The sequence below is a fragment of the Aythya fuligula genome, chromosome 2 (genome assembly GCF_009819795.1).
Source record: "Aythya fuligula isolate bAytFul2 chromosome 2, bAytFul2.pri, whole genome shotgun sequence".
Taxonomy (NCBI): domain Eukaryota; kingdom Metazoa; phylum Chordata; class Aves; order Anseriformes; family Anatidae; genus Aythya; species Aythya fuligula.
In genome coordinates, this window is record NC_045560.1 from 151,439,724 (window position 1) to 151,453,807 (window position 14,084).

Sequence of the window (14,084 nt, forward strand, 5' to 3'; positions counted from 1 at the left end):
GTCATGCAGATCTTGGGTTAGTCTGTAAGTGGTGCTCCTAAAAATCTTCCTCTGTGCCTGGATACACTCAAGGGACAGATATTGGCTCAGACACCAATAAATCGCTCATTCCCTAACACCGCCATCACCCCTAGAGCAAAAAGTGATCACGAACAGTGACTCAGAAGTGTGTGGGTCTGAATCACAGCTCTAAGAGCTCCTCCTACAGTGATGTTGCTTGTACGGTGACGCTAACTTAGGGCTGTGCCCAGCCACACGCTGGTCCAGAGGGAGTACCTCACCACCGGATGCTGAATTCTGCATCAGGGAGCTGTGCAACCAAAAAAGAAGCACTAATGATGATGAAACACAAGGTGACTCAGAGAGAATTCCAGCACCTAGACTGCCTTGCATGATATGGACAAAGTAATTCCTATTTAGTCCCTATTCTGAGGGAATGAGAGACCTGCTCTTAATGCTGACATAAGTCTCTTGGGTGTGTTGGCACTACCAAAGCAAGTAGCAGAATCAAGTGTTTGCTATCTAAAGTGAGCTCAAAGCCAAAGTCCAGTATTAAGAAGACCAAAAAGTAAATACAACTATTTATGCAAGTCTGGATAGGAGATAAAATTGTCATGTCAGCCCTGCCGACCTGCTATCAGAGCACTTAGTCCACCTGAATTTGAGTCAGACAGTTATGGCTGGACTCTACTCTTGTAGTGGCATAGAGCATGACAGGCTGAGGTGTCCCTCAAAAAGCACAGATGGATGGCTTCCTTGAGTGATAATCCAGCAAACGATTCTCGGTGCTGCTCTTCAGCAGGCATTAAGTGCCACCAAAGGAAGAAGATCGGAGCAGGTGAGGAAGGGACAAGGACAAGGAGATGAGAAAGTCAGAAGGAGCTGTAGAGTGGGGATAAATTACTGAAGACTGAACGATTCTGCCTCCTGTACTTGGAGAATTTGAAGAAGAATTGGTGGAAATGTCAAATTACAACAGCATCAGTAAAAAAAAAAAAAAAAAAAAAAAAAAAAAAAAAAAAGAGAAGTCCTTGAGAAAGGACTATTTTCAATGAACTTAGTTGATTACCCTAAAGATCATCCCTAGCATTTCCCAGTGTCAGCACTCCAAACATAGACAACATTGGTGCTAGTTAGCCTAGCAGCAAGCAGCTTTGTTTGTGGTTAATATGAGGGTTGTTGCCTCCATGGTGGGCTGACCTGCCCAGCATCTCTGGCCAGATGTTACAGTTCATTTCTGTCTATGCATATTCAGGATTGAACAGAGTGGAAGACATCCCGTAATTCTGGCCCAGAAGACTTTCTGTTTTAAGAAATACATAAACTGACATACTGTGGGAAAACCAAATAAATAAATAAAAATAAAATCTATCAGCCCTCACAATATAAAATCTTTCAAATCTTCGAGATGCACAAAATTTAACACAACACAACCCTGTGGAGCAATTTGGTTTGACTTTGAAGTGAGCCCTACTCTGCAGATTGGACTGGAGACCTCTGAAGATCCTTGATATACTAAATGGTTTTATGGCTGCTCCTTCCGACAGCCCCATCAGGATCTACACCAAAAAAACAAGCAGAGAGATGATGCTTTGCTTGCTCAACTTCCCTGGGCTCTATCTGGGGAATATCCTCTCTCAACACTGGGGAGCAGGGAGAGAAGGAACACTCCATGTCTGCATAAGCCAACTCCTGAGGCAAAGGAAAGAAGCCACAAACAGCACTGTGTGAGTACATCTGAGTCCCTGGCAAGTCCCTGGGACAAGTCAGTGCTCCCTCACTACCCTGCATCTCTACCTCTCCTGTTTCCCCTCAAGCTCTCTTGCCTTACAGGGAGTTTGTTTTGAGCAGAGAAGCTGAAGCTCCTCACCAGAGGTGCAGGCCCTTAACCTTGGCATCTGTCACTAACAGAAAAATCAGTAAAAAAACAAACAAACAAAAAAAACTTTTGTAGTGGATCCAGAACATGCTCACGTTGCAGCAGCCAAATCCAATTGTTCTTCTAGCTTTAATAGATTTACTCTACATTTGTACTGACATGACTAAAAGAGGTTGCTGGCTCAGTATTTCTGTGAAAACAAGCAAAATACAAACTAGCAGCTGTTAAAGGAATACACCACCACCTAAAAACTGTTCCTTATGTCAGAGGCATTTTCATGCATTCAAATACGGAGTAGCTCTCTGATGATTTCAATGTTACATTCAATTCTTACTACTGATTCATCCAGTGTATGAAGGTGAGTATGCCCTCTAAAACTACTGAGTGGTGCTTGCATACCTACAGAGTTTCCAGCTTCACGGAGAAAACTATAGCACACAAAAATTGGTGTTGCTAAAAAGACACCTTCTAGAAAGCAGTGCTATCTGTTCATTGGTATGGGGGGCTGAGTGGCAGAGCAGAAGGAGAGGAGCAGAAGTAGATAGAAGCAATGCCAGTGGACAAAAATTCAGGAACAGGAAGAATTAGGACTGCTGCTTGCAAACTCCCACCCCAGTAATTCCTGTGACCAAGTGAATCTCCTACTCCACCCCAGTAACTCCTGTGCCCAAATAGCCACAAGAAGGTCCCAGGAAAACCAAGTCGATCACAGCCCTCGGTTTTAAAGCTTAGTTCAAAAGGTAGTTAAGTGTGGGTTTGAGCATGATCTCACCTGCAATTGTGATTATAACATAAACTCCAAGCAGCATCAAGAGCAATGTATGGGAGAGCTCAGGGAGATAGACACCATAGCAAAACAGAGACCAGAGGGAACATGAAGGGGTAAACTCAAGATTCCCAACTAGGGAAAGATCTTAAAGCTACTGAAATGAGCAGCGTAAGTGGGATACCAGAACTAAGAACAGCTACACCATCATTTTTTTCTTTGGCATAATGTCAGGGATGACTGTGGGCCCCTCATGGCCTGCAATAATAAGCAGCCACATATACATGTATACAGCCCTTCAGGAAAGGGAATCAGAATTTTATGTAGAGCCTAATATTAATACAAGCCCATCTAATAAGACTAAAATTTCTCCTGCATTTATAGACAAGACTCATCTGTCTGAAAATGGCTTTTACTGCAGACTTTTGCTAGATATCGAGTCACCTTGGCTCATACTATAGACAACGGAATGGAGCTGAAGCTGTGATTTATCCCCATGTAAAGCAGACCCCTACAACTGGTTGGACGAATTGCACCATAAAATGTATTGACTGTATTGACTAGATCTCCAGTGACTATAAAGAGAACTGAAATACCTATTGCAGGCACAGAACATTACATGTACATATCTAAATTTAGTTATCTTAATGTGGCTCTGAGTCCCATCTCTCAGGTCAGGTGAAAAGTTTCCCATCCTTCAAGTGTTTTCATCATAGACACCTAAATTCATGTTCATCACCCAATGCATCTTCTGTAGTCAGTGAGAAGTTTCAGGCACTGCAAGAAGTGATTAATCTCACTTATTTTAAGAACCATCTTCAGGATTAGATTAACTGCACTCCAGAAACTTCTATTTCCTATTTTTCTTCTGCAAATACAAAAAGAGTCCAGACAGCTACCTCAGATAAAGCACTAGATGGATGGATCCCATTGTGAATGTTGATAAACAGCCTCTCAAGCCCTGAGGGAAAGCAGGGAAAACAAGTTGTTTTAAGTAATTTAGCACTAAATAGAGTAGCATGTTTGTGAATGTGCGGTGTGATAATGCTATATTCTGGGAGCAGAAACTGCCATGAGCTTCAGCTGGCAGACCTCTGCACAGTGTCACTGCACGCAGGACCTGACAAGATAATGGAGCAACATCTCCTACAGTGAGTTAGACAAAACTGGGAGAAATGTCCAAATAGCAGCAACAATGCAACTAGCAATATCTTCTGTGTTGTACAGAAATCATAAGTTTGGTACTGAATGATCAGTGGTCTCCATCTCCTGGATTAATACCACAAAAAACTATTGGGCTTTGTTGACATGCCAAGATGTGGAGCTTGAAGTATCTGAACCTCCATGGGAGTTTGATCAGCACAAGAAGGGTTGAAACAGAAAAGGTAAAAGCCTTAACAAAGTTTCATGAGTAGGAAAATGAAAAGCTATAGAAAATAGAAAGTGTCATTAGACATACACAGAGGGCAAAACCCAAATTATTTCATTGGGGTAGGATTTCCTGAATCTTATCCCAAAGAAAAGCAGCCATTTGCATAGACCCAGGAGGGTACCCTCAAGGTGTCCATTTAGTTGTCTAGGACTACAGCCATGGCACAGGTCATCTAGCCATGCTGTTACTGGCCTGTGTGTGCCACTGCTTGGGAAAATCCCCAGCATGGCTTTGCCAATTAGTCTAGACGTACTTAATGGCTGTGGTAGGCATGGGTGAAGATGCTGCCACAGTGCAAGGGTGGTCCAGAGCCATGGTCCTACACATCTGATGCTACTGTGTAAACAATATCTGATCAAGGAGCCTTGCCAGTTGTGTGCATTGAAATTCTCCCAGCAGCAACTCACAAGCAGCAGTATTAGCAAAGGTAGAAGAGCAAATTCCAGTTCTTGTAATTACCTTCATAAATTAATTCCCCTGTAATTTCAATCAGCTGCTCTTGACATTCCCTCCTCAGGGTGTAATCCCTCCTTGTAAATGCTCTGAGAACTGCATGGAGAGGCATGAGTGGAGCAAAGATAAGCAGAGCTGATGCTGCACTGCTGAGCACCTGGTGGGCAGCTCCCCACCATGCACTTTGGGGGTTTTACTATCAGACCCTCGACAGCTGTACCTACTCCTCCTTCATCCCCATTGAAAACAGAAATTTTTTGATTTTTTGCATTTTCAGTCAGTGGGAAATGCCCTGTAAAGAGTCTTATGTTTTAGGATGAACATCTCTGTCCTTCATTTGAAGTAAGGTATAGCCTAAACCGAATGGTTCCTATAAAATGTATAAGAACTGTGACTTGGATGGATTGGGGCATTTAAGCTTTCAGCGTTGCTTTAGCTCTGCTTTGGTGGAGGACAGCACTAGAAACACTGAATTGTTATATGAGTTGCAAACTTAATATATCAAAAGGTTGGAAATCTGAGATGGGAAGGTAAACAAATTCATACATTGAACTGAACAGATAAAAGTAGCCCAACAATCAGGTCTAAACAAAAGGAAATGAGGAAATAATTGCTGTTTAAACATAGGTGCAGTGTCTCATGAAGTCCTAGTTCTTGTATTAATTCAGTTGACTAGCAGAAACTAGATGCAATTAAAAACTGGCTTCAGAGATATAAATAAAGCCATAACAAATGATATCATATTAACCAGGAGGGGGAGAAGTTGTTATTTAGTGAAATGCTGAATGGATTTTCTTAGTTCTGGTTTTATTAAATGCTTCCTTAATGATCTATAAAAATAATTAAATTGAACGTTAACAAAATTACCAGATACTAATCTGGAAGGTGATCAAAACACCAGTGAGGAAAGAAGAAAGTAAATATGAAAAACATCTTAGATTAGAAAACAATACTGGAGAGTCAACACAACCAAATACAGCTTGGCAAGGGAATGCAAAACACAACCATACAGCCCTCAGCAGCAACTCTGAAAACAAGGAGGACAAATGAAATGCAAATATCCAGAAAATGACATAAGGTCTAGAAAGTCTAGAAAGTCAAAGGAAGCAAAAGATAACACCTAACATGGACAGGATTAGGGTTCCTGCACTGTTGCTGCCATAAAATGGACTACCGTGTACCAGCAACCTAGAAAAAGGAAATTAGGAAAGATTTTGGCAAGACTGATGTATGCAGAAGGATGTGCATGCCACCTCAAGAGATATAGGATGCTTCTGAAATCAGGGTCTCAGCATCTCCCAAACTGAGACTCAGCAGGGCTGGAGAAATGCATCTCCACTTCTGCATGGTTTTTAAGACCCACCCACGAACCAGAAAAAGTCAGCGCCAGGTTGGTTGTGCAGAGGAAGATGATGACACCTAGCACTGCCTTCCACCACACCTCAATCATACTCCTTCACTGAGGCTGACCTCAGTGTCACCTTGGGTAGGTTTCTCCTGACTTCAGTGGCACCTTTCACTGGTTCCAAGTTAAACAGGCTCTTAAGTAGTTTGCATGCTTGAGGCTGGGGAAGGCAATTTACTTATTTCCAGCCTGAAAATTCTCCCAATGCGCCTTTTTCTAAGTAGGTTGCCATGAACCTAACTATCCCTGGGCATGTCCCTTTCTCCACAGAAAATGCTAGGTTTCCCAGCTATCACCCTAAGACAGGAGGAGGCATACACGTAACAGCTCTTGTGGCCCATATTCCTTGTAATGCTATTAATATTTATGTTATCTCTTTTAATACAGGATCTGCCTGAAGCAGTAGAGGAAGCACCGGCTCCATGGCTCCATTCCTTCTGTAAAGCTTCACACACAAGAAGGGAATCTTGCATTATTAAATACAAAAATAAACATAATTATTTTTTTATACCATACAAGACTGATCACAATAGTGTCCTACCACCCAGCTGCCTGGATATATCTAAGGTTACCACTCTATTGTGCTTCCAAACAACATATAAATAATCTGTAACACTCATGTTACTGATTTTGATTGGAAAGTTTATTTGAGTTGTTAAATTATGACCAAATCACTTAAGTCCAGACCTTGACCTTGAATGTGCATTGTCATCACCTGACCTTGTACACACATCAGTGCTGGAAAGGACTTCTTACTATCCATGTATGCACATGCACAGGTTTGTATCTTGGCTAAACTGTGAATAAAGATGAATAAAGAGGATTTAGTCAAGTAATGTTTGAAGATGGGGAACCCCAAAGAAAGAACAGGAAGATGTCAGGTCAGTAGCCTTTGGTGGGATGTTTGGGAGCAGCAGGCACTGCCAAGGCACCTTCATGTTCACTTACACACTGAAGCACGGTGGTATATAACAAGGTAGATATGTGAGTTTTTTTTTTATCCAGCTGTTAATATACATCAGCTTCAGTTACTATTTTTTCCATTGAATTTGTCTACCAAATGAAGCAAAACATATGTGGGGAGGCTCTCCCAGCTCAGTTTTAAAAACATCTCAGATGAAATTAAGAAATAAAACCCGTGTATCCTCTCCACCAGGCAGCCGACCCACAGGTGCCCAGACCTGCGAGGTGCAAGGAGTGAAGCGAGGCACGAGAAGGGACTGAACTGTGCGCTGCCTCCAACCTGAGCCCATCTGTTGTGCTGGGGACACCGCAACATGTCTGTCACAGGGTTTTTCTGGAAATGGTGCCTCCAGGACTGGCAGGGCAGCACTGCGACAGTGCTACTCCTCACTTCTGAGTTTCTCAGAAGAGGAGAAAAACCCAGGTTGGTGGCTGCTGGAGGGGTTCTGCTGCACCCCCTCTGGACAGGATGATGAAATTTGGGACAGTTTGGTTTTATAGAAATGACAGCAGGGACTCTGGCATCTTTCTGAGGGGCTCATTGCTGGTGGAGTTGATGGCATGAGGAGCTGCTGAGGGTTTGCTGTCACTGGTGGTGCTGATGCTCCCCAGCACTGAGCTCTCTGCCCACACGAACGAGCCCAGCCACTGCTTCACCTGGCCATGACCCACACCCCTGGGGATTTAGGGCCCACAGAGGAGCACATCTGCACTACAGACATCTGTGTGCCCGCAGCTCCTGCCAGCCCTCCCAGGCAGGCGTTCGCAGCACCAAAATTCGGCAAGTTAGCGGCGTAGCCATGGAAACACTGAGCACTGCAGGCTGACCGACCCGGCACCGATCCCCGAGCAGGTCTCGCTGTCAACACCAAAGCCCTGGTGAGGAGTTCTGGGGCTGTAGGTGATGGCAAGCTGAAAACACACATCTCCACCCAGACCCCTGCCCACCAGAGGGCCAGGTCTGTAGTCTCAGAGCCAGTTTGGGCTCTTAAGGAAGCGCTGGGAACCCATGAGTTTTGTTGCACCTGCCAAAGTGACTCCAAAGCAGGACCGTAACCCTCTGGTGCTCCACAGACAGCCAAGATTTCCCCAGGCTCTGCCTCCCCTTCCCCACCACCACAAGCAAACACCAGCTCACTGCTGATCCCAGCAAACACCAGCTCACAGCACTGCTGATCCTGGTGGAGGAAACAGTCACATCCTCATGCCAGCCCTGGGCAGCTCCTGCAAGCCTTGGCAGCAGAGGTGTGCGGTAAGGTCTCCAATGAGTAAGACTCCGTTATTTTTTACAAAGTACAGAGCAGAATATTTATCCGTGCATTATGATGGATTAGGATAAATAATTAAAACAGGGCTTGCACTGGCGAACGCATTCACAAAGGGAGCTTGCTAATGGACCAGGCTTGCTCTCCTGCTCCAGGGATTCAGAGACCAGTCCATGCCAGACAGGCAAAGGAAGGGATCTGATTTATCCTCCTTCTTCCCCCAGCCTGTTCCCAGATTACCTTAGGGTGATGGCTCGGTGCATCTTATGGAGCATCTCCCGAAGGGCCAAGAGGAAAATAATGGAAAGTCCCCAGACACCCAACCTGTTCCTCAAGTCCCTCAACACCCTTTCCCACAAACAGCCCACCCAGGATCAGTCATCCAAGAGGTTCCCAGAAACACCAATGATCATATCCCTCTGCCTCCTCTGTTTGTTCCAGGTGGTATTGAAATATGATTAGATGGGAAATAGGGAAGGGCGTTCATGTGTTCCCCGTGGTTTCCCCTTTCCCATCAGGAGGTATTCTGTGGTGATCCACAGCAGCAGAGATCAGCCAATATCGCACACTCTTCAAAAAATAAAAATAAAAAAGGAAAATCCAGTCCTGAGCCTTTTCCTAGTCTTATTTTTCTGTGAAAGTAATGGCTGCAGTTGTCTCGGGGGATGGTAAGAAAATAAGAATATCTCCTAGCTACCTCTCCTTCAGCCTCTCTTTTCATTAAGTCAGGCTGAAAATTTTCCACAAATTGCCATTGCAAAGTTGATCTGAATTCTGTTACCTTTCTGGAGTCTGTCCATCATCCACCAAATTCTTTCTGTTTATAATTAAAAATAAACAGAAAAATCAAAATCTTTATTTCTTTTTTTTTTTTTTCCCATTAAATTAATTTGTGTTTTTGTGCATAAATAAAGCATTTGGACATTTCATGGAGGTGAGCAGGGCTCAAGTCAGCAATCCTGGCCAAACCACTCATCCCACGAGGCTCAGCATCAGGGGATTCCTGCTATACAGCGTGATGCTCAGCACAAAGGAAAGCTCAGTGCACCACGGGAGCTGTAGTTACACCTACAGGGAGAAAAGAGCAGGGATAACTTGTAGCCTGACCTGCCACCCCCACGAACCATTTCCAAATGAAAAATCTCAAAGGTTTCAACAGTTGTGTGTTTTGTTTTTATATTATATATATATTAATATATATACACACACATATACATATACATATACATATACATATACATATACATATACATATACATATACATATACATATACATATACATATACATATACATTCCTGCAAATGTGCAGTAGGTGTTCAGCTTTGAGTAGGTGAATTTTTTCATGGGGAAAGTCAATATTTTCTCTTACCAACCACCCCAACAAGATATTGCCACCAGGTCTGAGACCACTGGTGTTCTGGCAGAGCAAACTTTAAAGGTAAATCTGCCCAGCAGTACGTACAGGGAATAGATGTTTTCAGGAGAAGGAAATGGAGTCAGCTTCTTTGGGACCAAATCACCTTTCTCTGTGCTATAAGCACAGAGCAAACTCAGGGCAAACTCAGATGTGCAGGACGAGGGAGGGGGAAGAATCACAAGAAATCTCTCTCCTATATCTTTCTGCAAATCACTGCCACTGAAGGCTGAATGCCAAAACTGACACCAGAAATTCCCCTGCATCTTGTCCCTATGGCCTGGATGGGCCTGATCATATTTTTGCATTCTCATTCGATTATTTCAAGGGATTGAATCATTTCAGTAGATCCAACTGCACCTAAAACAAATGAACTGTTTACACCAGGAACCGTGTCAAGCCTTATTTATGTGCACATTAGAACAGGGAGATGCACGAAGGATCATGACCCTTTCGCAGCCATATGGGCATCACTGTACAATTTAATGAGTTCCCATCTGCACTACCCTTTTAAAAGGTAGGTTGTTTTTTTCTGGCATCCAAATTTTGCAAAAACCTTTGCAAAGCCCCTTCCTGCCCTCACACAACATCCTCAGAGTGTCTGAAAAATGCAAGCCTCTTCCATTGGCAGCTTCCCACCTCTGAAATCCTGGGATAGACAGCACCAAAGCCCCTTGCATCAGCCCTTCCTTAAGCACCTTATGAGGAATCCATCACAGCCACCCATGCTGCAACCCCTTTTGTTCCTCAGCTGTTTATTCTCTCAGTCCTACAGACATGAGAGCAACTGTCTTACTCTTAATTTGGTTGTATTGCAAAAATATTGATATCTGCTGAAAGGTGACTCTGAATGAGATGAAGTATGATGTTTTATTAGGATAAATGGGACTTTCCTTTCTAAGTAAAATGGCAAATTTGTAGACTTTATGGAAAGGTTGGCGATCAATCTCTCAGCAACCCAAAAGAAAGTGTAAAGCATTCTCGTGTGAAAAGCAGCAATGGGGAGCTGCCGGGACAGCACTGCACGGCGTCACAGCAGCACCTCCAGCCTGAGAGGGACTCCTTTTCAGAAAGAAAAAGGCTAAAAGGCATTTCATCTGAAAGCAAGAACAAAGACTTCAGACATCAACTCAGAGTGCTGCTTCCCTGCTGCACTGCTCCTGCTCTCGAGCAGGTCATTGCTCTCCAGACACAGGAACAAGCTCAGAAAGCTGGCAGCAAGATCTCAGCATGCTGCTCCATCACTTTCAGAGGGTTTCTTTTGTAGGGCCTGATTGTGTAGCGAGGTAGGAGCCCACAGCTTCTGCTGAGTTCAAAAAGATGCTGAGACTGAGCAGAAACTTGGACTGCAGAGCACCGCTGGGTGACTCAGGAGGGGATGGGCTGGCAGAGCCCAGGCAGAGCACTGGGTGGCTGCTCAAGGTGTTCCGTGCTCATACCTCCTGAGGGGACAGGACACATACTCCAACTGGAAGCACTGCCATGCTCTCTGCTGAGCCAGCATTGCTCATCTGGAAGCCTGTTCTCCTCAATCTTAATGCCATAAAAACCCCACAGAGCAGCATTCCCTCATCTCCCCATCAAGTTCGATAAAGTTTGGGGAGGATCTGGCCGAGAAAGCACTTTTGGGTTCCTGCCTAGGGGACAGTGTCTTCCCCGCTGATGTTCAAAGGGGCACAGCAGAACCTTCACCAAAAGAAGTGGAACCATGGTAGGAGTTGTGTGTTTTACTTCCCTTAAGGATAAAGACTCCTAGAGGTGTTTTTTCATTAATGTTCATTGACTGGCCAATACTCTTACTGATTTGTGTGGGAGCGCATCAGGATCACATCTCAGCGTCTTGCAGGACTGCAGTCACCAAGGAGCTGTTGGCCACACAGAACATTGGGGCCACTCCTAAGAAGGATCAAACCCTACAAAATTACATTTTTGCCCATTCTATGATCCAGGTTACACAGGGATTTGAAGGGTAGCCACACACCTAGGCAGCTAGTTAAAATGAATGTTGTAACGTGGAAATTTTTATACTCACTGCACACAAATGTGACTTAGCCCACCTTAGCCTCTCTAGCCCCATTCACCACCCCATTGCTTGTTCCCAGGCAGGAGCCTGGGCATGGATTTGACCCAGCTGCCATGGCTGTCCACAGAGAGATGCCACGCTCTTGTAAGGTTCTGTCGTGTGCCAAAGCTTCTTTTATGCAGCCTGCGTGGGCTGAGTGAGGCAGGAGGAGCGGGAGGTGCGCCTCCGTCCAGACACAGCTCTCCCCAGGCAGGAACCGTGTTATGCAATACCGAGCACAACCCAACAGCGAGCTCTGTACAAAAAGCCTCCCCCAGCACAGCATCTTCCCCCGGCCCCAAATGCTGTCTCTCCCTGCCTGCTACCACAATTTATTCCAAAGGAAAAAAAAAAAAAAAAAAAGAAAAGAAAAAGAAAAAAAAAAACAACACATGATGGTAGCTGGTGTCCACATTGTCACAAAAACCAAGCTGGAAAACAGGAGCCTTTGTCCCAAGACCCACTTCATGAAAATACTGAGCAGAGGGGGGTAGCGATAGGTGAATGGCACATAACGCTGCCTTCTACTTCTCGCCCAGGGCTAAATCCCTGTAAACATCCACGAGAAATTTGCCGGAAGGTAGAATCACAGCCCTACACTCAAGGTGTTTATCTGCAAGTGCAAGAACTACACTGGTGATCAGGGCTTCCCAAAATCCAGCTCCAGGCTCGCAGCCCATGCAGCCCAGAGCACTTTGTCTTTGGCAAATGAAGCAATTTCAGAAATCACTGCTTAAAGCCTCTATCACACAGAGCTCTGTATACGTTACAGCTTTCAAGAGAAATAGTACACCACGATCACTGATAATCCCTGGGGTTTTCAAACACATTCATAACACTAAAAAAGCGCACATTTATTTTAACAGGACTCTGCCAACTTCATTGTATGCTGTAAGCAGCCTTATTTTTTTTCTATTTTCTTACAAAAGCTTAAGGGTTCTGAATTTTTAGGAATGCCAGTGGTCATTAATTTACCTTGGCACCTTTGGGCCAGAAAACGAGTTTGTTTCGTCTCTGCCTGTGGCTGGTTTAACTTTCTGGTGGAAAGGGCTGCAGTGCCTGGGCTTCATGCCCTGCAGGGTAACACTCAGTGGACTGAAACCTGATGGCTTTCGTTTGCCACCTTCAGCTACTGTAGGAGCCGGCTCACACGGGGTTTATAAAAGCTAGTTTAGCCACATGTAATGCTCTGTGCTGAACTGAAGCCGGCAGCGTCCCCTTAAGCACTTCGAGCCTTAAACCCGCTCAGAGCTGGCTCCCGCTCCCCTATCCCGCTTCCAGGGGTTGAGGCGCGCAGGTTTGGGCACAGCGCCCTGAGGCGACGCGGGGGCACGGCCAGAGGGAGCCACGGGCTCGAAAGAAACCGTTTGTTTTGGGAAACCAGAGGGAAAAAAAATAATAAGAAAAAAAAAATAAGAAAAAAAGAATAAGAAAAAAAGAATAATAAGAAGATAATAGTAAGAAAAAAATGGTAAGAAGGAAATAATAAGAAAAAAAAGAATAAGAATAAAATAATAAGAATAAGAACAAGAATTAAAAGAGTAAGAATAAGAAAAAAAGAATAAGAATAAGGAGTCAGAGTAATAATAAGAAAACCACTCAGCCAGCACATCCCTTAGTGAGGTCCCTGCCGTTCCCCCGGCGCTGGGAGCGAATCCCCCGGCCGGGGATGATGAAGCAAAAAGGGGCCCCCAGGCGCATCCTCCCGGGGATCCCCGGGGGCCGGGGGTCCCGCTCCCGCTGCCTGTACTCACACGAAGCCGTGGTAGAGCAGCGCCCAGCCTCGGGGTCGCTCCAGGGCGTCGTAGATCAAAGTTTGGACCCGTCGGTACTTGGCGTGGTTCCTCTTCACCGGGCGGCTCAGGGGGGTCTTGGCCAGCAGCCCCAAGCCCGGCGGGCTCCGCTTGCCCCCCTCTTCTTTCCCGCCGCCCTCCAGCAGCAGAGTCCCGTCGCGATCGGCTCCGGACCCCAGGGCCAGCGAGCCCTGCTCGGGGTCTCCACCGCCGCCACCTCCGCCGCCACCGCCGCCACCTCCAGTCGCCGCCCGGCCGCCCGATGTCGCCGCCGCCCCGCTAGCGCCGCGCCGAGCCTTCAGCCCCATGGCCGGGCCCCGGAGGCGAGCTGCGGCTCGGCGGCAGCCCCGGGAGCCCCAAGGCCATGATCCGAGCTCCCCGCCCTCCCCCCCACCCCCCCCAGCTCCCCCCCCGGATGGTTGGGTGGTGTGTTTGTATATATATATATATATATATATATGTATATATATATATACGTGGATGGGGGTATATATATATGTATATATATATAATAAGGGGAAGGGGGGATGGAGGGGGGGGGAGGCGGTCACATCCCCCTCAGGTCATCCCCGCCGGCGGGCGGAGGGGAGGCTGGAGCAGCGCGGTAGGCACCTGGGAGGGGAAGCATCGCGGAGTTTATTTACCAGCCC

General features: G+C 45.7%; 1 protein-coding gene across 2 annotated transcripts in view; it reads right to left on the reverse strand.

Moving 5' to 3' along the window:
• Positions 1-13,796, reverse strand: part of KCNQ3 (potassium voltage-gated channel subfamily Q member 3) — a 199,534-nt gene extending 185,738 nt beyond the window's left edge. For both annotated transcript variants that reach the window (XM_032182574.1, XM_032182573.1), the window contains exon 1: positions 13,396-13,796. In XM_032182574.1, the coding sequence (XP_032038465.1) occupies positions 13,396-13,742 (347 nt within the window). In that variant the 5' untranslated portion in view covers positions 13,743-13,796. The remainder of the gene's footprint in view (positions 1-13,395) is intronic.
• Between the last annotated feature and the right edge of the window lie 288 nt (positions 13,797-14,084).